General features: G+C 43.8%; 1 protein-coding gene and 2 non-coding genes across 5 annotated transcripts in view; all 3 read right to left on the reverse strand.

Moving 5' to 3' along the window:
* Positions 1-11,925, reverse strand: part of LOC126297755 (uncharacterized MFS-type transporter C09D4.1-like) — a 64,386-nt gene extending 52,461 nt beyond the window's left edge. For 2 of the 3 annotated variants that reach the window (XM_049988929.1, XM_049988928.1), the window contains exon 1: positions 11,620-11,925. In XM_049988929.1, the coding sequence (XP_049844886.1) occupies positions 11,620-11,922 (303 nt within the window). In that variant the 5' untranslated portion in view covers positions 11,923-11,925. Of the gene's footprint in view, positions 1-11,013; positions 11,090-11,619 lie in introns of those variants that run through there. The other variant, XM_049988930.1, reaches the window with a different exon arrangement.
* Positions 11,926-19,039: 7,114 nt separating this feature from the next.
* Positions 19,040-19,114, reverse strand: Trnas-cga (transfer RNA serine (anticodon CGA)). Its single transcript has one exon. It is a non-coding gene; the product is annotated as a tRNA-Ser (tRNA).
* Positions 19,115-19,339: 225 nt separating this feature from the next.
* Trnas-cga (transfer RNA serine (anticodon CGA)) lies at positions 19,340-19,414 on the reverse strand. Its single transcript has one exon. It is a non-coding gene; the product is annotated as a tRNA-Ser (tRNA).
* Between the last annotated feature and the right edge of the window lie 7,249 nt (positions 19,415-26,663).

Below are 26,663 nucleotides of genomic sequence, written 5' to 3' on the forward strand. Positions count from 1 at the left end.
ACGGTCGTGTGAAACCCAGCTCGCGCTATTCGTCCACGAGACTCAGAGAGCCATAGACACGGGTTCACTGGTAGATGCCGTGTTTCTTGACTTCCGCAAGGCGTTAGATACAGTTCACCACAGTCGTTTAATGAACAAAGTGAGAGCATATGGACTATCAGACCAATTGTGTGATTGGATTGAGGAGTTCCTGGATAACAGAACGCAGCATGTCATTCTCAATGGAGAGAAGTCTTCCGAAGTAAGAGTGATTTCAGGTGTGCCGCAGGGGAGTGTCATAGGACCGTTGCTATTCACAATATACATAAATGACCTGGTGGATGACATCGGAAGTTCACTGAGGCTGTTTTCAGATGATGCTGTGGTGTATCGAGAGGTTGTAACAATGGAAAATTGTACTGAAATGCAGGAGGATCTGCAGGGAACTGACGCATGTTGCAGGGAATGGCAATTGAATCTCAATGTAGACAAGTGTAATGTGCTGCGAATACATAGAAATATAGACCTCTTATCATTTAGCTACAAAATAGCAAGTCAGCAACTGGAAGCAATTCCATAAATTGTCTGGGAGTGCGCATTAGGAGTGATTTAAAATGGAATGATCATATAAAGTTGATCGTCGGTAAAGCAGATGCCAGACTGAGATTCACTGGAAGAATCCTAAGGAAATGCAATCTGAAAACAAAGGAAGTAGGTTACAATACGCTTGTACGCCCACTGCGTGAATACTGCTCAGCAGTGTGGGATCCGTACCAGATAGGGTTGATAGAAGAGATAGAGAAGATCCAACGGAGCGTAGCGCGCTTCGTTACAGGATCATTTAGTAATCGCGAAAGCGTTACGGAGATGATAGATAAACTCCAGTGGAAGACTCTGCAGGAGAGACGCTCAGTAGCTCTGTGCGGGCTTTTGTTAAAGTTTCGAGAACATACCTTCACCGAAGAGTCAAGCAGTATATTGCTCCCTCCTACGTATATCTCGCGAAGAGACCATGAGGATAAAATCAGAGAGATTAGAGCCCACATAGAAGCATACCGACAATCCTTCTTTCCACGAACAATACGAGACTGGAATAGAAGGGAGAACCGATAGAGGTACTCAGGGTACCTTCCGCCACACACCGTCAGGTGGCTTGCGGAGTATGGATGTAGATGTAGATGTAGTTTCAAAATCAGTTGAGTCCTAGGCTCCTTCCTGCTGAACGGGTGGAATTTGGAAGACTTCAGATTTCCAATGCTTTGTGTATGACAGCTGTCAGCTGTGTAGACCCTACAGACATATAGCAGCCATTAGACAGCAACTATTGTGTTGTGCTGTTCGGTTAGTTTTACCACTTTTTTTTAAGTCGCTTTCTTGTCTGTCTGTTCAGTAGAAGTGGGTTTGGAAGACTTTGGTAAAGCCTGACTCTAGGGTACTCCACAAGACCAGTAGGTTGTATGGGTGGTATCTAAATGCGTTTCAGTGGGCATATTTGCGTACAGGCACAACTGAGCAGAGAGCTGAGTGAGGAGGAGATGAATAGTGTGAGGGAAGGCTAGAATGGTCAGAGAGAGGGTTGAGGAGCAGGTATTAAGAGACAGGGTAAGGATTGATAGGGAATGGGGGAGAAGGAGACAAACGGGAAGAGAGGGGAGGAGAAGATGGGCAGAGAGAGGGGGAGGAGAAGATGAACAGAGAGAGAGGGGGGAGTGGGAGATGATCAGAGAGAGGAGGGAAGAGGTTATAGACATAGAAAGGGAGAGGAGGTGATGGACAAAGAGAGTGGAGCAGGATATTGAGCTGAGTATTCAAATAAAAATATTATAAAAATTTAAATTAATTTTGCTTCCTTCTTTATTTTATTTTTGGGAAAATAACAATGAAGTATATAGATATATCATCAGCATGTAGATACACCATTATTCTATTTCAGAAATTATCAAGTGAAAAGATACTGACATAAACTTCAGACTTGACATTTGTCTTTCTTATAATCTCATCAACACGTTCAAAATCCATTGGAAACTCACACATGGTTCAAAGGCAGAAAGTAATTACTTAAATAAAAATAAGTTTTCTATATACGACGTTTTTAAAATGGACTGAAATGTATAAAAATTTATCCTGGTCCTATAGAGATTACTAACCGCATACAGATAGCCCTGAAAATGTACGATTCTGTATTTTTAATAGCTATGAAAATACTTGTAAGATTTAAAAAGAGGAACTTTGGTCGCACGCAATACATAACTGATACATGGATAGTTCATCTCTGTAATATTACACTAGTTACTAACTGATGCATGAATAGTTCGCCTCCTTACGATTATCTGTTACACGTGTCTCACGCTTCTCATTTTAATCCTAACAAGTCTTTAAGTCTCTAAATTTCACAATCAGAAATTTTCAAAACTATATGCATGGGATTAGGAATATGTATGAGGGTAGTAGAAATTAATTTGTATTTTCAGACCAATTTAAAAACTGGGCACATTAAAAATTTATTTTTATTAAATAATTATTTGTTGTGAAATGAATAATGAAATAAGTTTTGGTCCACTGCTGGAACCACATTCAACTCGGACAAGGCTGTTTCATGAGATTTTTAAATATATGTGATGCACATGTCTCAGTTTTACTGTCATAAATGCATCGCACAGAGCAAGTGTGTGCTAGGTGGACTGTGTGAAGAAAGTGCTCATACATTCGTCTCACAAGCTGTAATTTCCACCACACTGTCTCACACGTTAATGCTAATACTTCAAAAAAAGTGATTATTCGTGACTAACATAATAAGTCAATATTACAATCTTACAAAATAGGGATAATAATAATTACAACTTAAAAATAATTTAGTTTCGTACCGAAGGTAATGGCACCCTTTTGTTTTTACCGGTCAGAAAACTTAATTTTACCCCTTAGAAGATAATTAACCCCAGTTTAATTCATTGTGCCAGGTGCATGTGGAGAGCAACACACAATGTACTGTTGGTCTGGTCATGGCTAAGGAACTGTGAACAATTTTGATTAACAGAAACTGGGTACATTGTGAATGCTGCAAACTGTTATTGTTTTTGTGGTAGCTGCAAGAGCAATTCCAGTTGTTGTTGCTGGAATTCTCACTCCAGTTCTGCTGTTGCTGCTGCTGCTGCTGTAACTACTGCTGCAATTGTTGCTGCCATATATTTAGGAATTCAGGATGCATGCTTCACAATAAATGATTTCACAGTGAGCAAGTCCTCCTCGTCACTTTTCTGCCTTGCTCTGCATAGGTAAACACGGTTTACGATCACTTGAACTGGTGGTGACGCAGAAACCGGTGGAACAAACAAGTGATTCCTGTGGTAGACGTCAGCAGAGTTCACTAAGTGAATGGGCAGCTAGACGAAATGTCCAGAATGTAGCGAAAGTCGACGTAAGTGTGTGACAACAGTTCAGGGAGCGATCGGAATCCAAAAAAATGTAAACACAGGGCAGGTGAACCATTCTGTTGTCAATGGTGCATATCGACCACTTCAGAGAATAGTGAGAACTGCCGGACAAATGCGGGGCTGCGGTAATTACAGGAAATCTCTCGTCAGTAGATAGGCACACATTCAGGGCCCACTAAAAATACGTGTCGCGCAACGAGCTTGTGACGTCACACTAGTCGCGTTGTCCGCCATGCTGAACACTCGGCTCCGTGCAGGCCCACGGGAACTCAATATGTCAATGAAAAGGTAGCCACTAAAGGTCTTAACTCAGTAGTGCGCTATCGAGAGCTTGTATCCAGGGTGGTCCATTGATTGTGACCAGGCCAAATATCTCACGAAATAAGGGTCAAACGAAAAAACTACAAAGAACGAAACTTGTCTGGCTTGAAGGGGGAAACCATATGGCCCTATGATTAGCCCACTAGATGGCGCTGCCATAGGTCAAACGGATATCAGCTGCGTTTTTTTTTAATAGGAACCCCCATTTTTATTACATATTCGTGTAGTACGTAAAGAAATATGAATGTTTTAGTTGAACCACTTTTTCGCTTTGTGGTAGATGGCGCTGTAATAGTCACAAACATATGGCGCACAATTTTAGACGAACAGTTGGTAACAGGTAGGTTTTTTAAATTAAAACACAGAACATAGGTATGTTAGAACTTTTTTTGGTTGTTGTTCCAATGTGATAAATTTAACTTTGTGAACTTATCATTTCTGAGAAAGCATGCTGTTGGAGCATGATTACCTGTAAATACCACATTATTGCAAATAAATGCTCAAACTGATTTCGTCAACCTCAATGCATTTGGCAACACGTGAAACGACATTCCTCTCAACAGCGAGCAGTCCGTAATGTTTGCACATGCATTGACAATACGCTGACGCATGTTGTCAGGCGTTGTCGATAGATCACGATAGCAAATATCCTTTAACTTTCCCCACAGAAAGAAATCCGGGGACGTCAGAACGTGCGGGCCGTGGTATAGTACTTAGATGACAATACACCTGTCATGAAATATGCTATTCAATACCGCTTCAACTGCACACAAGCTATGTACCAGACATCCATCATGTTGGAAGTACATCGCCATTCTGTCATGCAGTAAAACATCTTGTAGTGACATCGGTAGAACATTACGTAGGAAATCGGCATACATTGCACCATTTGATTGCCATCGATAAAATGGGGGCCAATTATCCTTTCTCCCATAATGCCGCATCATACATGAACTCTCCAAGGTCGCTGATGTTCCACTTGTCGCAGCCATCGTGGATTTTCCGTTGACCAATAGTGCATATTATGCCGGTTTACGTTATTGCTGCTGGCGAATGACGCTTCATCGCTAAATAAAACGCGTGCAAAAAAATCTGTCATCGTCCCGTAAATTCCCTTGTGCCCAGTGGCAGAACTGTACACGACGTTTAAAGTCGTCGCCGTGCAATTCCTGGTGCATAGAAATATGGTACGGGAGCAATCGATGTTGATGCAGTATTCTCAACTATTACAGCGCCATCTGTCACAAAGCGAAAAAAGCGGTCCAACTAAAACATTCATATTTCTTTACGTGCTACATGAATATGTAATAAAAAATGGGGGTTCCTATTTTAAAAAACGCGGTTGATATCCGTTTGATCTATGGCAGTGCCATCTAGCAACCATAGCGTCATCTGCTTTCCCCCTTCAAGCTAGACGAGTTTCGTTCTTTGTAGTTTTTTCGTTTGATGCTTATTTCGTGAGATGTTTGGCCCGGTCACTGTCAATGGACCACCCTGTATATTTAAAAGCACAGTTAAGAATTACTGAAGTCGTCTGAAATAATTGCTCGCTCCTTTCTGGAGATGACTGCTGGCACTTGTAAGATTTGAAGTGTCACGAACTGTTGTTTCTTTCTCGTGGGTCTCGCTCACGCGCCATGCCCACAGCTGCGGGGGCGTCCGCTGCTGTGATATGAAGTGTGGGTATCTATGATCTTTCTTCTGTGTCGATACTTGGGCTAGGCAAGGAATCCGAATCACTGTTAGATACAAAAGTATCAGATGCGAAATCTAAATATTGGGTTCTTATCAAAAGACAGCTATGTTGCGGAACTACAGTATTAAGTTTCATGAATGGCAGGGATCTAATGTGAACAGATAGTTAACTAGAGTGGCTCCGCCCATTTCGCGTCACCGTTTCCAGCCTGGCACATGGAATGGGTACTATCCATGTTAGTCTATACTTGCCTGGTATGGTTGAACTTGTCCAGTATAGGTTTCTGTGTCCTCAGTGTGTACAACCCTCACCACCACATCAAGGTCACATACCAAAAGGAGGTTTTTGTTTTATTTCCTTTAATTTTTTCTAATTTTTCAGTTTTTATTATTTGTATTTTACATTTTAAGTTTTTGATTGTGTTTAATTTTTGTTGTTTTTTTAATTTTTTTGTTTTATAGTTACAAATGTTTTATTCATATATGCACGAGACTGTATACACAAACGTACAGAAAACAATCGTAAATACACTCCTGGAAATGGAAAAAAGAACACATTGACACCGGTGTGTCAGACCCACCATACTTGCTCCGGACACTGCGAGAGGGCTGTACAAGCAATGATCACACGCACGGCACAGCGGACACACCAGGAACCGCGGTGTTGGCCGTCGAATGGCGCTAGCTGCGCAGCATTTGTGCACCGCCGCCGTCAGTGTCAGCCAGTTTGCCGTGGCATACGGAGCTCCATCGCAGTCTTTAACACTGGTAGCATGCCGTGACAGCGTGGACGTGAACCGTATGTGCAGTTGACGGACTTTGAGCGAGGGCGTTTAGTGGGCATGCGGGAGGCCGGGTGGACGTACCGCCGAATTGCTCAACACGTGGGGCGTGAGGTCTCCACAGTACATCGATGTTGTCGCCAGTGGTCGGCGGAAGGTGCACGTGCCCGTCGACCTGGGACCGGACCGCAGCGACGCACGTATGCACGCCAAGACCGTAGGATCCTACGCAGTGCCGTAGGGGACCGCACCGCCACTTCCCAGCAAATTAGGGACACTGTTGCTCCTGGGGTATCGGCGAGGACCATTCGCAACCGTCTCCATGAAGCTGGGCTACGGTCCCGCACACCGTTAGGCCGTCTTCCGCTCACGCCCCAACATCGTGCAGCCCGCCTCCAGTGGTGTCGAGACAGGCGTGAATGGAGGGACGAATGGAGACGTGTCATCTTCAGCGATGAGAGTCGCTTCTGCCTTGGTGCCAATGATGGTCGTATGCGTGTTTGACGCCGTGCAGGTGAGCGCCACAATCAGGACTGCATACGACCGAGGCACACAGGGCCAACACCCGGCATCATGGTGTGGGGAGCGATCTCCTACACTGGCCGTACACCTCTGGTGATCGTCGAGGGGACACTGAATAGTGCACGGTACATCCAAACCGTCATCGAACCCATCGTTCTACCATTCCTAGACCGGCAAGGGAACTTGCTGTTCCAACAGGACAACGCACGTCCGCATGTATCCCGTGCCACCCAACGTGCTCTAGAAGGTGTAAGTCAACTACCCTGGCCAGCAAGATCTCCGGATCTGTCCCCCATTGCGCATGTTTGGGACTGGATGAAGCGTCGTCTCACGCGGTGTGCACGTCCAGCACGAACGCTGGTCCAACTGAGGCGCCAGGTGGAAATGGCATGGCAAGCCGTTCCACATGACTACATCCAGCATCTCTACGATCGTCTCCATGGGAGAACAGCAGCCTGCATTGCTGCGAAAGGTGGATATACACTGTACTAGTGCCGACATTGTGCGTGCTCTGTTGCCTGTGTCTATGTGCCTGTGGTTCTGTCAGTGTGATCATATGATGTATCTGACCCCAGGAATGTGTCAATAAAGTTTCCCCTTCCTGGGACAATGAATTCACGGTGTTCTTATTTCAGTTTCCAGGAGTGTACTTAATACAGTGGAAAAAAAAGATACGATACTGAACAAAATGTTAAATACTGTGCGAAGCTGATGATGATAATGTATATAAATAGTTTATATCACATAAATAAACTCCCGATTAGACCGTATTGCGTAAATAAAAATACTTAAAAGCTTACTATATCGCAAGCTGAATGTTTTGCGAAACAAATAATAAACTATTGAAAAGCATACAAGTTGTAATTACTTCTTATCTTAATATCTTGATATTGTTTGTTTAAAGCGTCAGATAATAAAAATTGATACTTAATAAACCATCACCATAAAAAATTCACATGAATTATTTTGGTACGAAATGTTGTAACAACCAAGCCGAATTAAGTAACAGTACGATTGGCTGAAATAAGCAGAACAACTATGAAACAATGTATTCATGACAAGTTATGATCAACTATTCAATCCTGTATGAAAATTGACGAACTTAAGCTTGTTTTGTCTGAAAATAAATTTTCAACGAGATAGCATACTAGTTTTGGAAGAAAATGCAGTAAAACATTTTCCAATGTTAGAAATAAAGCGATCTTTTGTCTGATAATTACTTTTATAGCAATTTTCTGGTTAGTTTAATTTACTGTATGATCGTCTATAAAGCTTCAAACGCTCGATCGAACAGTGTATAATTTTGCATGGGGTTGGGCATAATTCTGGTTTGGTGCATGCATTGTTTTGCAAGTCCAAAGGTTTTTCGATATTTTAAGCGACTGGTGAATGAAATCCTTAACGTATAAGCAACGAAACGATAATAAAATACACTAACCACTTTTTAAAATGATATCCAAATTCAGCGCTTAAAATGTGACACTTTCCTGCGAAACACTGTTTCATGTTCAAAGGCGTGGTTTTCCGCACGTAAAAGCCAAAAGATGAAAAATTTTTGCAAAAGTCTCTTACGATTACTGTAGGATCATATTTTTATTATTATTTGTATCACTTTAAAACGTCTCAGCGCGTACGATTCGCGTAAAATCGCATTTACGTGCATTTTATGTCCAAATTTAGAAAGCTGTGTCGTGGGAACGGATAAATCCTCCAGAAAACAAGAGAACGACCGTTAATTACATGTATCTTTCTGCCTTCTTACCAAATTTGTTTCGATTCGCTGAAGTCTGAAACACAGAAGCGGCGTGATTAAGAAAAACTCACAAAACATCTTTTTTGGCCGTAAAATCCAAATAAAGCTACATTTTTGAGAGCGGGTTTTCAGCTTTATCTCAAGAATTTATTTATCTACCTTCTTGCAAAATTTGAACCGATTGATACAAGTTTAAAGTATAAAAATGGTGCACTTCAGAAACCTCCTACACGTAAAATCCAAACGAAGTAAGATTTTAAGATTTTTTTCAGACGGTTAAAACTTTTCTTAGGCTAAAATCAGATACACAGGTCGATTTATCAGTGTCGTTCTAGTCCGAAGTTCCGAAGTTATTTCAGGCGACTGTGTTTGCACATAAAATCCGAACTATGGTGAGTGTTTATGCACATAAAATCCGAACAGTGCACATACAAATGGTCCCATTAACTGAGCATTTATTTCAACCCAATTGAAATCTTTTGTAAAAGGAATTAATCGATTCGCACAATTTGTCCGACGCCAGCTCCGGTTCGTCTTTCAAATCTTGGTTAATATACTATAACATAGATCCAGTAAGACAGATATTCGAAAGTCTGTACAAATGACTGCTGGCCCGGGCTAAACCAAAAACTCCTCACCCCATGTTCCTAGTTCAAATAGGAACCATGCACAAAGACAGCCTCCCCTCCCCCCCCCCCAAAAAAAAAAATATATTACTGTCAACGTTCCTGTTCTGTAAAGATTGTACAACACTTCTTCCAAATGTGAACTGCAATGTTGATGATAATGATATTTATTTGGGAGAGATGACATCAAATCATGGTTCGAAAAGAAGGATAGCGTTGAAAGTCTTGTCACTAGTGAGTGAGTCCTTAGAGACTGGGCGGTAACTCCGGAGGAGAAGGACTGGGCAGGAAAAGGCCATTCCTGTATTCACCTGAAATGATTTATGGAAACTATAAAAGTCTAAATCCGTATTACCGAAAAATATTTGAACTCTGCATGCCCCGAATGCGAGTCCCTCGTCTTAATCACCTACATTATATCGAGGTCACTTGTATCGGTGAAGATTTTTCATAATTTCTCTAACTCAGTTCGTACGAGGCTGGATCTGTTTTCAGTGTCAGGAGTAATTCCACCTAAAATCCTGTTACGGCGTAAAGTTAAGCTCCGGCACGTCAGTCGGAAACGAGAGAGCAGAGAGGGCTGTGGAGAAGTCGTGGCTGTGAAGCCAACTGCACGCTGACCGAGCCCTCACCAGGCCGACAGCCGCGTCTGTGCGAAAAGGACATAAACGCCTCGCCGACTGGTCTCGGCGGTTCTACAGTAGCATCAAGATTAGGCACTTCAAGACCATCGACTGGGGAATTGTGTATACTAAGGAACATTGGTTATTTTGTCTGTCGCCCTTTGCTTGCCACACATCTGTTTAACACGAAGTTAAGTATTGCCATGTACTTTTTGTAAAAAAAACTCATTAATACGATTTGCTTGAATTGTTGTCTAGCGATCCGACAAGCACGTTTCCTAGACACCGCATATCCGAAGAGCAGGCAAGATTAACCATATCCTTGTCAAACTGAACTCTTTACACCTATGCCAATGTTATGTTACCAACAAAACAGTTAAAACTATCTTAACATTAAACAGGACACATTTTTTAAATGTTCTAATACTTTTATAAAAACGTATGTTTCCTAAATATTAGCTACGACCTGGAAAGAAACACTGGGGATTGGGGCTAGAACCACCATTCTGTTGGAATGATAATTATAACGTGGGGAGAGAGGGTGGCAGGAGGAGATGGACTAGTAGAAGACTGGAATATATACATACCTAGTCATACTCAGCTACCTTATAAAAGATTTGAACAAAATTTACTCGTCCTGTAATCTGTGTCATTAACGTGTGCTAGTGTGGTATCTTCCGTTCCATGTAGCAGGTTCGAATACCGGTGACAGAAGAATTTTCACCATCAGTGGTAAGGGGACAACACTTGGTGACTTCCTGATTGTCAAAACCAGACTAAATGTCATTGTCCTGAGTTAGCTGCCATACCTCTCCGCAGAATCTCATCTAATGACGGAATAACACACGTCTGATACCGATCATCCCGACAGTTTAAACTCTGTGTCCTCTATGTGAAACGTCCCCTTAGAAAAATTAACGAATTACTGTGCTGGCAAACCTCTTACGTTATTTGCTTTTCATACAGCTGAGCACAACTGAACGTACTCAGCCATTACTCTCTTTACCTTTTCTGATCAACACTAAACTGACACACAATATTTTTAGCGCAACGCAATCTGACTTTCAGAAATCCCTACAAAAGAATGGCCCTGACTAACAATAACCTATACCTTTCATGAATCATTTACCTCACAAAAATTTTCGTTACTCGAACTACTGCAATACAGCGAGCGCCACTACTGCCAGCTGAATAAAAGATTCTAACTACTGAAGGCACTAACTACTGATAGGCATAGTTAGCAAATTAACGATTTTGATAAAGAACAAACAATGTATTTACCTTAATAGTCTTACAGATTTACTGTCTCTGATGGACACGCGTCCAGATCATCCGCTCTCACAGATCCGCCATCTCTCTCCCACATCCACCACTGCTGGCGGCTCACCTCCAACTGCGCAACGCTATGCACTGTTAACAGCCAACTGCCCAACACTACAATAGCGACTATTTCAACAATGTCAACCAGCCACAGACTTCACACAGCACAGCCATTGATTTTCATACAGAGCGCTACGTGGCGTTACCAACATAAAAACCTAAACAGCCTACTTGTATATGTTACTATCCGAGAGTAGTTTATATGTTGACACCAGGTTTTCTTCCTCCTTTCTGTCTCTCAGCAAGATAAACACGGCGCTACACGCTACAGGAACTCACTACAGTCACTGACACTATACTCTTATAATCTGACACATCGGACACGCAAGCTGTTGTAATAGCATCGAGTTAGGTGACTTGTGCTAGAAAATGAGCCACACAGAAAGTAATTATGTACACTAAAGGAAAAATTACCTCGTTCCATTAGCATGCCCAGTTTAAACTTTTCAACCAACATTAACAAAATTAAGTCACACCAACTGACTAAATATAACTCCGACTACGTACCTTTTTACTGATGAAGAGAGACGCAGGGAAGATGAAAGGCACGGACGCCAGCATGTATATAACAGACGTCCAGTCGACAGCGAAATTGTCCACATTGTAATATTTTCGAACAACGTTTCCGACTATTGTGTACTGCATCCATTGCCAGTTGTTGGACATGGAGAACAGAACGTACATCAGAAGCATTATCCATCGTCGGCGGTAGACCTTAACTCTCGTCTGCTGTTCATCGTCAACCGGTTGCAGCTGTTCAGCAGCCTTGCCATGGGCATGAATCCCTGTATAGTCACCTTTCAGTGCCATCGTCACCGCTCTCTCACGCAGAAGCCGTGTGTGGTTATGAGATAATGAATCCTTTTGCAAAGCCACAACCGCTTTAAACTACATTGTCCCAGCTGCCCCGCCTTCTCAACCGAAAGAGGTAGCACGCGATATGTGCCCAGGAATCTCCGTACAATTGCCCCCAAAGTAGGTGGCGGTCTTGAAAAGTAAACAGCGCAGGTGTCATTCATTCATAAATACGACAGAAAGACAATGCTTCGGTGTTGGTATAGATTAATAAGTCACTGGGAGGGCACATGCTGGCTTTTACTTCAGCAGGCAGTAGTAATCCAAGACTCACTGAAATACTTTACGGATTTTCGTGAAGTTCCTTACTACTGAGCTAAACAGCAAACACGTGAGAGGTTCCGCTTCTGTTTGTCAGCTCGAGCACACAAATACAAGGTCACTATACGCAGTCATTAAATCTTATCATTGAAACCAGAATCTGCTCGCTATTTAGATAGATGGCATATTGAATGTGCCAGAACTCGTGCCGAGTGCGTTATTGGCGACTACATATCTAATTTAGTAAAGTTTAGCCAGTTTTCTACTCTTACTCAAATTGTTGCTCTAATTTCCTTTACCTACATTAGAGGTTAATACTGAAGGTGGCATGACACACGGATATGACGCAGTTCTAAAGATTTTTGGCTTGTATTCGGGAAGTTTAGGGTTGACATCCCGTGTGGACATCCTGGTTTAGGTTTTTCGTGGTTTCCTCAAATCCCTTCAGACGACTGCTGGAAGAGTACCTTCGTTAAGACGTATTTGTGTTCCCTCTGCGTTAAAGCTTCGTCTCTAAAGACTTCGCAATCGACGAAATGCTTCGCTCTGAACTTCTTGTCGAGTATTTTCCTATCCTAACACCTTCAAGGACAAGGCTTGCTCTATTTTTAGACTTATTTATGGCTTCAAACAATTTTGATGTATTCAGATGGCTTACCGTTTGAGCATCTGAAGAAATACCGTCCTCGGTCTCTGATTCTTTATTTCGAATCTGATTAGTCACTAGCTCCAGTCGTTTCACATTTTGATACTCTCATACTTCCTTAATATTTATCTAACAGCAATAAATGCTCCTCCTTTCACAGACGCAGTCCTTTATTGCTTTGCTATTAAATCCTGTTTCATAATAATAAATCAGTAATCCTATCTTATTTGCATCCGACTTTGATTTAAAGATGTTTCACGTCCTATTAATATGTCGATGTTTACTTCGATTTTATGCAGTCATTTAGTGAATTTGACCCTCGAGTTTCACATTACTTTATTAATGTATTCATAATCACAACAATTCGGTCATTTTAAGTTTAGTGTAAGCACAGAATTCCGTTAGTCAATATCCATTTAATTTTAAGTTCCTCAGACAGACCTGTTAAAGTATAAATTCGAGTTGCTTGTTGAACTGGAATATAGAGGATAATACACAGCATGACAAAAAAAAGTACAGTGCCCAGAAGGAGTGGAAGAAACGAAATGAAACTTCACAGGTTGAGAGGGTCTGCGACGTTATTTCAGTGATTACAAAATCGAGTCAAAATTATAAAGAACTTGTCAATATCAGAGCACTTAATCGTATGAGGTTGCACGCCCTCTGGCCTGCTGATTCACGTCACAGGCCGTTGTATCTCCTCCTGAGTCAAGCTGGCCCACAACTATTGTAACCGGTCATTGACATTCTCGATACTGCCACTGGGACGGGGTTAATGTCCGAGCTGGTTCCACAAATGATCTATTGGAGAGAGATATGGAGGTCTTGCTGGCTACGGGAGTAGCTCAAAATCACGCAGACAGTTCATAGAGACACGTCCAATGTATAGACCAGCATTGTCCTGTTGTAACTTGGCACCATGATATTGTCACATGAGATGCAACACATGAGGACACAGAAAGGCTGTGACCTACGATTGTTCCATCAGAGTTCCCTCAATCGATACGAGTCGTGGCTTGAAGTCCTGCCCGAGGGCTCCCCACACCATAACCAGGATTAACACTGTGTGCCTGTCCAAACATTGGAAGGAGAGGACCACTCCCCTCGCCACCATAGCCGCCGACTGGGGTAGTGCTGATCCGTGATTTATTTACTGAACGCAGTGTGGTGCCATTCACGAACAGGCCAAGTTTCCCAGTCGTGTTTTTGTGTTGTGTAGGTAATGACAGAATACGCGTGGGACGGTAGTTCCATAGTCAGGCTGTGGAGCGAGGTGATAGTGAATGTTGCAGGGAGTCTATTATTTGTTCTCAGATGGATGGTACAAATGTGAAACGATTACTATGTGCTTGGAGTACAATACAGCGATCTTTCCTTGTGGTAGTCGGACATGGTCGACTGGAACCTTGACTGTGTGTACGGTCGCCATCAGGTTTCCCTGCAGTCCATCTTCAGACCACTGTCACATCTGAATGCCCCACAATCTAGATATTGCACAATTCGACCAGCCAGCCAAATGGAAACGCACAATAAGCCCCCTCTCAAGTCTGTCAGATGCTGTAATGCTGTGTACACGAGTACACAGTACGGCATATCCGTGATCTTCACAGTGTCCACTCAACATCTGACGCCGTGCGCGCCCCTTATGTACACTACCAGGCCTTGTAACAGCACTAAACACATACAACGCTAATGCAGTCTGGTGACCTTTCTACTAGTAACAGAAAATTTCAGTTCTAATCATTTACATCCTTGATGATGGTGTGTACGGGTACGAAGTTACATTGACATCTGACCATGTCTTTTGGTCCTTCACTTTTTTTGTCAGATACCTTAGTGTAAATACATCAGTCTTACAAGAGAAATTTCTGCTAATACTGAAGTACGATGGAAGTAGACAATAGATCATAATCCATGGTGGATAATATTTAGCGTCACAAAGTACGTTACATGAACTATACACAGTGGTACACTGTATCGTGGTGTAAGAGGGAATGGTAATTTAATGTATAGTACCGAAAGTGCTTGGAACTAGCTGATTTGTATGACAGTACATATGTCTTAATCATTCATCACAAACATTAGTATAAGCAGTATGTACGCCGTGCACTGCCAGCAGGAAAGCAACCGAGGTTTGACTAATCTAACAAGGGAATGGTCCAATGTGACGTGTCGAAACATGCTCTGAAATTTTTTATACAGGAGGAATACACAGAAAGGAAAACCATGTCAAAGTTTTGGCTGCTGAGACACACTGCAAGAACTTTTTAAAAAGTATTGGACATTGCCAAATTCGTAGCTCGCCAGGCGGCTGGTGAAATGAGCATACCTGCCGGACCTGTAACAGACGACTGTACATGCACAACATGGCGGGCGCACCCCCTTGGCGTAGAACGCATCGGTAAACAGATCACACGACTTGGCAGAATCTTAATTTGTAAACCAAATTTCAGTTTTCGTTGATAGTTTCTCTGAAACACTTGTCCGCAGTTACCCGTCACTACTCAAATTTCCAACTCATTTAATATCCGTAATTACCAGTTGTTTTTGCGGTAGCTTAATTCTTAACAATGAAGATAAAGCTGAATTAATATTCACTGTGTTTAACGGTTAATGTTAAGCAGTGTACAAACCTGGTTTTGCATCGTAAAATATGACTGTGAACTGTATAAACGGGAGAGATACACGAGGCCGCGCGGCGTAGAAGTGCGGTCTTGGGCGCCTTGCCACGGTTCTCGCGGCTCCCCCCGTCCGAGGTTCGAGTCCTGCCTTGGGCATGGGTGTGTCTGTTGTCCTTAGTATAAGTTAGTGTAAGTTAGATTAAGTGGTGAGTAAGCCTAGGGACAGATGACCTCAGTAGTTTGGTCCCATAGAACTTACCACAAATTTCCATTTTACTTACACGAAGTAATAAACATACGCCAAATTGAAACTCGCAAAACTATGAGAGAAAAACTATCAGAAAGAATTGTCGTATAGGGTGGCCACGAAGCCCCATTAGACCCCGTTAATAACCAACATAAAGTCGTAAATTTGAGTAAATAACATGAACAACAGTTCTTTATAGAAGTTTTCTTGAGATATGAAGTATATAGAGCTGCTCGTGAGAGGGAATGCACAGTTGCTAGTGGACATGAGACTGCGCCCTCTTAATCTCAGTCGAGATGAACATTGCTGGTTTGAAGTCTAGTTCGACCTGGTTAAGCAGATACAAGAAATCATACAGAATAGGAAGTCGTAAAACAACGAAGTTTACTTCAATTAACAGTTCAGAGGAAATGTCATTAATTCATAGCTGACGTTGTACTACACTACTACCTATGCTTTTGGGCAATTAACTCTTATCAGCATGTGGACGCCTAATGAAGACTATAAACTATCATTTATTACAAAAGGATTTTAATTAACGCTAAATTATGCCCCTACAGACTTCAGAAGCGAGGTGGAATAGTGACACTGTAATTTAATTTTGTGACCAGGTGGGACACTACGTAACGAAAATCAAAGTTACCATAAGTTCTACTGTTCACTATAAATGCTCACACAAAACGAGTGCAGTAATTGCAGTGACGTATACTGCAAACATGATTAATAGCGTCCCATTCACTGACAAATTATCGCAGGATCTTGAAACAGTTACAAGTAACTAAGGTTAGTGGGGATTCAAGACAAGGAACCGACAAGCACGTCACTACATTATTAGCACACTGATCCTTTTCCGCAGTCTGACGAGAGTGATTGCCACAAATTGAGGTCATGAAATTATGCGTGCCTGAAGGGCGTCTTCTTCCTACTCATTACCGCTGCAATACATACACTCCTGGAAATTGAAATAAGAACACCGTGAATTCATTGTCCCAGGAAGGGGAAACTTTATTGACACATTCCTGGGGTCAGATACATCACATGATCACACTGACAGAACCACAGGCACATAGACACAGGCAACAGAGCATGCACAATGTCGGCACTAGTACAGTGTATATCCACCTTTCGCAGCAATGGAGGCTGCTATTCTCCCATGGAGACGATCGTAGAGATGCTGGTTGTAGTCCTGTGGAACGGCTTGCCATGCCATTTCCACCTGGCGCCTCAGTTGGACCAGCGTTCGTGCTGGACGTGCAGACCGCGTGAGACGACGCTTCATCCAGTCCCAAACATGCTCAATGGGGGACAGATCCGGAGATCTTGCTGGCCAGGGTAGTTGACTTACACCTTCTAGAGCACGTTGGGTGGCACGGGATACATACGGACGTGCATTGTCCTGTTGGAACAGCAAGTTCCCTTGCCGGTCTAGGAATGGTAGAACGATGGGTTCTATGACGGTTTGGATGTACCGTGTACTATTCAGTGTCCCCTCGACGATCACCAGAGGTGTACGGCCAGTGTAGGAGATCGCTCCCCACACCATGATGCCGGGTGTTGGCCCTGTGTGCCTCGGTCGTATGCAGTCCTGATTGTCGCGCTCACCTGCACGGCGCCAAACACGCATACGACCATCATTGGCACCAAGGCAGAAGCGACTCTCATCGCTGAAGACGACACGTCTCCATTCGTCCCTCCATTCATGCCTGTCGCGACACCACTGGAGGCGGGCTGCACGATGTTGGGGCGTGAGCGGAAGACGGCCTAACAGTGTGCGGGACCGTAGCCCAGCTTCATGGAGACGGTTGCGAATGGTCCTCGCCGATACCCCAGGAGCAACAGTGTCCCTAATTTGCTGGGAAGTGGCGGTGCGGTCCCCTACGGCACTGCGTAGGATCCTACGGTCTTGGCGTGCATCCGTGCGTCGCTGCGGTCCGGTCCCAGGTCGACGGGCACGTGCACCTTCCGCCGACCACTGGCGACAACATCGATGTACTGTGGAGACCTCACGCCCCACGTGTTGAGCAATTCGGCGGTACGTCCACCCGGCCTCCCGCATGCCCACTATACGCCCTCGCTCAAAGTCCGTCAACTGCACATACGGTTCACGTCCACGCTGTTGCGGCATGCTACCAGTGTTAAAGACTGCGATGGAGCTCCGTATGCCACGGCAAACTTGCTGACACTGACGGCGGCGGTGCACAAATGCTGCGCAGCTAGCGCCATTCGACGGCCAACACCGCGGTTCCTGGTGTGTCCGCTGTGTCGTGCGTGTGATCATTGCTTGTACAGCCCTCTCGCAGTGTCCGGAGCAAGTATGGTGGGTCTGACACACCGGTGTCAATGTGTTCTTTTTTCCATTTCCAGGAGTGTATATATATAAATGTAATTCACAAAATTCTTTTTCCTGTTTCGAATTAGAGATGGCACATGATACATAGGATAACACTGTTTTCCATAGTTTTGGAGATACTGGGTTCTCGCATTTATTATGGGGACAATTATTCATTCCAGCTCGTCTGTGGGGGGCGTAGGTCAAGTTGTTCGGCGAAAAGGCGTGTATTATCCATGCTTCTTAGTAAGAAAAAATCTGTCATTCTCCGTCACATATCATGTGTGGACATGCTCAAGGCTCATATCTGAGGAGTGAGGTTCTCAGTATGGCGTTGTATTAGTATACACATACGTTTTCTTCGTCGACTGTACTGCAGGACCCCACTCTGGGATTCTTTTATAGGCTGACGTTCCTTTTCGCCCATTCACCAAGATGCTCTACAGGGTGTTGGAGCCTGCATGTACTAGTGAAGAGCGCACTTATAAGATGTATTCGTAAGGCAGGAAAACACCTATGGCATGTGGTACCGGAATGGGTTAAAAGGATTTGCCATTTGACCCGGTAGTTCACGATATAGCACAAAGGATAGGGTTAACACTGGAATGAGATTTTCACTCTGCAGCGGAGTGTGCGCTGATATGAAACTTCCTGGCAGATTAAAACTGTGCGCCCGACCGAGACTCGAACGCGGGACCTTTGCCTTTCGCGGGCAAGTGCTCTACCAACTGAGCTACCGAAGCACGACTCACGGCCGGTACTCACAGCTTTACTTCTGCCAGTATCCGTCTCCTACCTTCCAAACTTTACAGAAGCTCTTCTGCGAAACATGCAGAACTAGCACTCCTGGAGGAAAGGATACTGTGGAGACATGGCTTAGCCACAGCCTGGGGGATGTTTCCAGAATGAGATTTTCACTCTGCAGCGGAGTGTGCCCTGATATGAAACTTCCTGGCAGATTAAAACTGTGCGCCCGACCGAGACTCGAACTCGGGACCTTTGCCTTTCGCGGGCAAGTGCTCTACCAACTGAGCTACCGAAGCACGACTCACGGCCGGTACTCACAGCTTTACTTCTGCCAGTATCCGTCTCCTACCTTCCAAACTTTACAGAAGCTCTTCTGCGAAACATGCAGAACTAGCACTCCTGAAGCAAAGGATACTGTGGAGACATGGCTTAGCCACAGCCTGGGGGATGTTTCCAGAATGAGATTTTCACTCTGCAGCGGAGTGTGCCCTGATATGAAACTTCCTGGCAGATTAAAACTGTGCGCCCGACCGAGACTCGAACTCGGGACCTTTGCCTTTCGCGGGCAAGTGCTCTACCAACTGAGCTACCGAAGCACGACTCACGCCCGGTACTCACAGCTTTACTTCTGCCAGTATCCGTCTCCTACCTTCCAAACTTTACAGAAGCTCTTCTGCGAAACATGCAGAACTAGCACTCCTGAAAGAAAGGATACTGTGGAGACATGGCTTAGCCACAGCCTGGGGGATGTTTCCAGAATGAGATTTTCACTCTGCAGCGGAGTGTGCGCTGATATGAAACTTCCTGGCAGATTAAAACTGTGCGCCCGACCGAGACTCGAACTCGGGACCTCCGAGTTCGAGTCTCGGTCGGGCGCACAGTTTTAATCTGCCAGGAAGTTTCAGGGTTAACACTGATTATGGATTATGGATTGGGTTACTTCCATTTTATGTGATGCCAGCTCGTGTCGTTGCTTGGCTTCCGCTGCCGTTTGTAGATTCGCTTTTGTTAACGGCCAAACTGTGCCGGCGGCTAATATCGTGCCTCTTCTCCCGGCATCATCACCTATCTTGGTGGGTGAGTCGCAGCCCCTGCTGTTGTCTGGCCGTGAGGAACTTGGTTTGTAGGTACGACGTGGCCCTCCACGCTAGACAGTTGTTGCTCTCGTTGCCTTGCAGTGCTCGCTTTCCATGTCTGTGGTCTCATCCCACAGAAACTCTGTCAGCCTGCCCCTACCTTCGCTTTCGTAGACGCTGACCATCTTACTATGGTTTCCGTCCTGTCTAACGAGCATCTCAACTAAACATTAGATTCTTGCAAACACTGTGCGTACATAGTAAATCAGAGATTAATTTGGTTAAATTTTAAACAAAACTATGCAAAAAATGTTCAAATGTGTGTGAAATATTATGGGGCTTAACTGCTAAGGTCATCAGTCCCTAAGCTTACACACTATTTAACCTAAAGTATCCTAAGGACAAACACAAACACCCATGCCCGAGGGAGGACTCGACCCTCAGCCGGGATCAGCCTCACAGTCCATGACTGCAACGCCTAGACCGCTCGGCTAATCCCGCGCGGCTAACCGAAAGTATTCCTCAGCAAATTATCTATGAAATTACCGTATATATACAACAGCTCAATGCCCTTCAATATTTTGTTTTTCGTTTATAAAAGCTAAATGTTTTGGTTCAGTGGCCTAAAGTCATTCCAAGAGGTGCAAGAGATCCTATATTTATTTACTGCTTGTAACAATAGGAATAGATTACAAGGTGAGCGTTAGACCTTTATGATAACTTATGTATACACTCGAGTGTACTACGCTAGCGTTTTTAATCATTTGAAATGCCTTAACCCTTCATCACCGTCTTGCTGGTATAATTGTACATGTTTTCATGCCCTTATGTAATTTTAACCTAACACAATTTCTCTAGCTTTTAGACAAGAAGCTGGATCAAATGACTTCCTTCGAGTCATGCTTCTCTATATACATCCACATATCTACTCCATCTACCTGTCGACTGACTTTTTGTATGGTACTTTCCCCTTATTACTCCTAAAGTGGTCCTTCTCTTGGGGTGGGTGTCGATTTTGCCTTAACGAAACTCACAAAAAAAACCTATTCTCTGAATTATTCAAATGTGGCGTGGCACAAACGTTATATTGAATAATTGTAAACATAAATTAAAAATATAGAGACAATTTCTATGTACCTCTGTATGTTTCCTTTGTAAACATTTATCTTCAGTGACATGTTCCTCTTCTGCTGATTGTATATCGTCAGCGGGCATTTCCTTCCTACCTTATTCCTCACGGCTTTGGTCCACAAAAATATTACAATTGTTCGTATTGTTTTCTGCATCCCCCCTTCTTTTCTTTGCCTGATTCTCGTTGAAAGGAAATTTCTAACTCCCGTAATAAGTGATTTCAGTGCTTCTATGTCTCCCTCGCACCTGCCAGCCAATGCTTGCTGATACCTGATAGGTGTTTTCTTATAGCAAAATCCTATGATTTAGCTCGTTTATTTTGGCGTTGCGGGCCCGTGAGGTGGTATCAGAAGTATTTAAGCGGAGCAGACACAGACGTGGGATCACCCTAGCGAAGAAATACGCTGAATATGAGGTAATCCGTTGAAATAAGCGACTTTGAAAAAGGACAGATTATTATTACGCAGTGTCTGTGTACGATTATCTCATAAACGGCAAAGGTGGTCGAATGTTCACATGCTTGTGTCGTGAGCATCTACGGAAAGAGGTAGAAGGATAATGAAACCATGATTAGGCACTAAATGGTTGGACGCCTACGACTCTTCACACAACGTGGGGTTCAGCGGCTTGTCTGCTGTGTAAAGTAGGATAGATGGTGATCTGTGGTATCTCTGCCGAAAGAGGACAATGCTGGTGAATCAAAAAGTGTTTCAGAGCACACCGTTCGTGTTATATTGTTGACCATGAAGCTTAGCAGCAGACCACTCCCACGTGTTCACATGTTTACCCAACGACATCGTCAATTACAATTGTAGTGGACACGGGACCATCAGGATTCGAAGGTGGATCCTTGGAAAGGTGTTGGCTCTTCGGGTGAATCAAATTTTTGCTACACTACGGTAACATTCATTTCCATAAACTCCGTCATTGAGGTTAACGGCGGCCTGAAGCGTGCAGTGCGCCACGGACGCAGGCTTGTGGGAACAGCATTATGCTATGGGAGACATTCACCTGTGCCTGCATGGGACCTGTGATAGTAATAAAAAACACGCTGATAGCTGCGAACCACCTGCATCCCGTCATGCTTGTTGTCTTCCCTGACGGCGATTTCATCTTTCAGCAGTATTGTTGTCCGTGTCTCAAAGCCAGAACCATGCTACTGTGGTTTGAAGAGCATTATCGTGAACTGAAGTTGATGTCTCAGCGACCAAATTCGTCTGATGTAAATGCTATGAAACCCCTCTGAATCTATATGAACTCTATTGATGAAATAATATTAACGAAATGGTGGCCCTGTCATTATTTTAGTTAATTGTGATGAGTGATAAATATATCTACACGGAATGATCTTTTACAAAAGTTACGGAACAAGTTTCTTGATTCTAAAATAGAAGGAAAAGACGCATATTAAGCGAGATGCCAAAAATAAAACATGATCTGATGGCAACGCAAATCTAAAAGAAAGAGTTTACATCCCCCTGGATGGCAGCTGGTTGGCAAAGACTAAGGTTTGTCTGATTGAACTGTTTACACTGGCTCAAGTATGGATAACGTTATCTGAAATTATGTAACACTGAATAGACTTCGATGAATTTATTGTACACAGAAGTTATACTACGTTGGTGCAGCTGAGAACAAGTGGCGAGATTGTGTTCCTGTTTGCCACAACAACGGGAGCAGAAATACAGTATCCCTTTTCTCGATGTGTGGCCCTGTCTCAGTTGACGGTCGTGGTTCCAGGCTCTGCAAAGCAGTGATGTGCAGCTCTTGTAATTCACTATCGCGGGCACAATTTGTTAGGTGGGTCACAATTACTCTCTAACGGAGCCGTGAAGTCTCAGCAGATTCCAGTGTATGACACTGCCGTTCAATACCATGGACCAATTTGACTCACTTATATGGAAGTGCGCCGGCCAGTCTGGAACCGCGCGACCGCTATGGTCGCAGGTTCGAATCCTGCCTCGGGAATGTATGTGTGTGATGTCCTTAGGTTAGTTAGGTTTTAGTTGTAAGTCTAGGGGACTGATGACCTCAGATGTTTAGTCCCATAGTGCTTAGAACCATTTGAACCATCTGAACCTATTTACTATTTAAATTGCTGAACCATTTCCAGTAAATTCTGCTTTAATGAAGTCTGTCTAAACAATAATTGTTCTTCAAATCCAAGTTTCAACCGAGGCTTGATTAACGAAGAGCTTAAATAAAAATTTTCAATGCAATAAAACAAGGGAAAGTTCAGATACTGAAAAGCACATGCACATACATCCATAACTTTACCCAAAATTTAGATGGAAGGCAACTTTCTCACCATATTAAAAACAATATTTGACATGTTGGTCATGTACCGGCCCCCTTAATCGGTCTAGGCGCCGGGCTGCGCATCGAGTGACTTCAACAAAGTTACACAAATAGTTTGAGTCGATCTGAACAGACTAAACAGGAATGAATACAGACTGTTCTACTACGCAACAAGTTAGCTGTTAGCAGCTGATCGAGCATTGTACTTAATTTTAACACAACCAGTAAGAAGAGCGCAAGAGCAACAGTAACAAGGGCACAATTCAGACGGACACCCTTTAAAAAAAATTGCATAAAAATCCTTTCCAATATCAGGATAACAATTATTCTTAACCACCTGTAAAGGATGGATTAAAATGGAAAAATTTTGGCTTGAGGCGCTTCTAAAAGTGAATTTAAAAGCAATTTCTCAAGCTTTGTAAGGTGGCAGTATTTTGCGCCTTACAAGAAGCCTTTCCCTCAAGTACTATTTGATTAAGCGACTACAGGGAAGTCTCAAATAAGTTCTAATGGAACAATGGAAAATTGTACTGAAATGCAGGAGGATCTGCAACGAATTGACGCATGGGACAGGGAATGGCAATTGAATCTCAATGCAGACAAGTGTAATGTGCTGCGAATACATAGAAAGAAACATCTTTTATCATTTATCTACAATATAGCAGGTGAGCAACTGGAAGCAGTTAATTCCACAAATTATCTGGGAGTAGGCATTAGGAGTGATTTAAAATGGAAATACCATATAAAATTAATCGTCGGTAAAGCAGATGCCAGACTTAGATTCATTGGAATAATCCTGAGGAAGTGCGGTCCGAACACAAAGGAAGTAGGTTACAGTGCACTTGTTCGCCCACTGCTTGAATACTGCTCACTGGTGTGGGACCCGTACCAGATAGGGTTGATAGAAGAGATAGAGAAGATCCGGCGGAGAGCAGCGCGCTTCGTTACGGGATCATTAAGTAGTCGCGAAAGCGTTAGGGAGATGATAGATAAACTCCAGTGGAAGACTCTACAAGAGAGACGCTCAATAGCTCGGTACGGGCTTTTGTTGAAGTTTCGAGAACATACCTTCACCGAGGAGTCAAGCAGTATATTGCTCCCTCCTAAGTATATCTAGCGAAGAGAGCACGAGGACACAGAGGCATACCGATAATCTTTCTTTCCGCGAACAATACGAGACTGGAATAGAAGGGAGAACGAATAGAGGTACTCAAGGTGCCCTCCGCCACACACCGTCAGGTGGCTTGCGGAGTATGGATGTAGATGTAGATTGGACTATCTGTGTGACCAAAATCGTTAAGTACATTTACTTCACTTCATATTGTTTGTGCATGTTGGGTAATCGGTTAGAAGTAATGCTGTACTAGCTCAGTGGAGAAAGAATGGGAGCGTAGGGTTATACCAAGACGTTTTCCTTCCAGGAAGCTCTTGAAAAGCTCTTGAAATGCGTAACTGTGGGAAGGACTAGCGGTCCGCGGCGACCATCTTTGTAGGGTTCGGCGGTGAATAGGGGCAGCAGCTTGAGAGTAGCGAATCCTGAGACGCGGTGGCTTCCGGCGCCTGGCCGCCGTGGCCGTAGACAATACAGCGGATTTCGCATGGCTCCTGACCCGCCACCACGGCGCCGCTAGCCGTTAACTTGTTGATCACTTAGGCACGGCAAAGTTCCAGCGAAAAGTGTAACCGACTTGATTGGTAGGTTCACATTTAGTCTATGAAGCAGCTTGACTGTCAAAACCAAAATCCAAGTCGGAGAGTGGTCGGCGCACAGAAGAAAGCGACTTCCAAGGCATAAGGACCGACACTTGTTGTAGGAGACGCTGTAAAGAAACGTGAGCATTCTGTCGTCTTCTGTCTTAGAGCTTGTTCAAATCGAACGTGCTCTGTGCAGACGTACGGACTTGCTGTCTTGCGCTCTTATGTAGTAGATAGCTGTTAGGACACAAAACTTGGTGCTATACTTAGACGTTGTCTGAACGTTTCCCCACGGCTGGGAGTTCGTGTCTGGTTCAGCGAACAGTGACACAGAGCACTTCATCTGTTGTAAAGTGAAGTTGCAAAGCAGTATTCGTTTAGCAGTATACGGAACTCAGTCAGCCGTCCAATGTTTTCAAGTCAGGCTCCAGCAGTGTTGGTGGTGCCTATCACTTTGAGAAGCAGTGCTCTGTATTGCCGCATTTCTACGATTACGATGATATAGCATACGCTCTGTCAGTGTAAGGACATAATGATCAATTGCTGAGATCACAAGTACTATCCTTTCACATTGCTTATTGGGGCAGTAATTTCTTCTGATATTTCGTACCAAATGGCAGATGCACGTGGCAAAAGAAAAGCCTGTGGGACGACACACAATTGCGAATTCCAGGAGCGCAGAGAAGTTATGAGATAAACGCCGGCCACAGGGAACTTCTGGAGAATGACAGTCAGGCCATGGGTGGAGAACCTGATAACGAGGACGAAGCACAGAATCATGTTGAAGCAATTGTAAAAATTAGAAATTAAAATGTAGGTAGTCCACGCGGACGTAAAAGCCTCAAAAAATGGTGCAAATGGCTCTGAGCACTATGGGACTCAACTGCTGTGGTCATTAGTCCCCTAGAACTTAGAACTACTTAAACCTAACTAACCTAAGGACATCACACACATCCATGCCCGAGGCAGGATTCGAACCTGCGACCGTAGCAGTCGCACGGTTCCGGACTGCGCGCCTAGAACCGCGAGACCACCGCGGCCGGCAAAAGCCTCACATATTACTACAGTCGACAACAGTCTGTTTCCATACGTAGTTACCCAATTGGTTGTGCGTAGTCGCAGTTATCAGAGGCACAATGACATTGACAGAGAACGGGACATAAATTTGCGTGCTAGTTCAGAACGAACATGCAAGCCTTAGACACGACAGGATTGTTCCGCCTCCTGGCTTTTCTTAAAGACCAGAACACGGAAGTGAGTACTGCTATAGACGATCTGAAAACGGGAATGCGTACTGCTATAGATGAGCAAAGAACGGACTTGCGTACTGCTAAAGATGACAGCAACGAGGAAATCCGAAAGGATGTGAAAATACGGATAAATACCGTCAGCACTGAACTGAAGATGGAGATTAATACAATTCAAACTGAAACTAGGGAAGTCAAAGATGAGATGATTGTGCTGAGATCCAAACTAGAACGTGAGATATCAGAGGCAAAAAGAACGGCGAACGCTGTGAAATTGATAGCGAGAAACGCAAAACGCGTTGCTTGTGCTACTAAGGAGACAGACAAGAGAAAAATGAGTTGAAGAGACGCAGTTGCGTAAGAAGCAGACTCCGCCTAACAACATACTTTCTGCAGAA

Source organism: Schistocerca gregaria, chromosome X (assembly GCF_023897955.1).
Source record: "Schistocerca gregaria isolate iqSchGreg1 chromosome X, iqSchGreg1.2, whole genome shotgun sequence".
Lineage (NCBI taxonomy): Eukaryota > Metazoa > Arthropoda > Insecta > Orthoptera > Acrididae > Schistocerca > Schistocerca gregaria.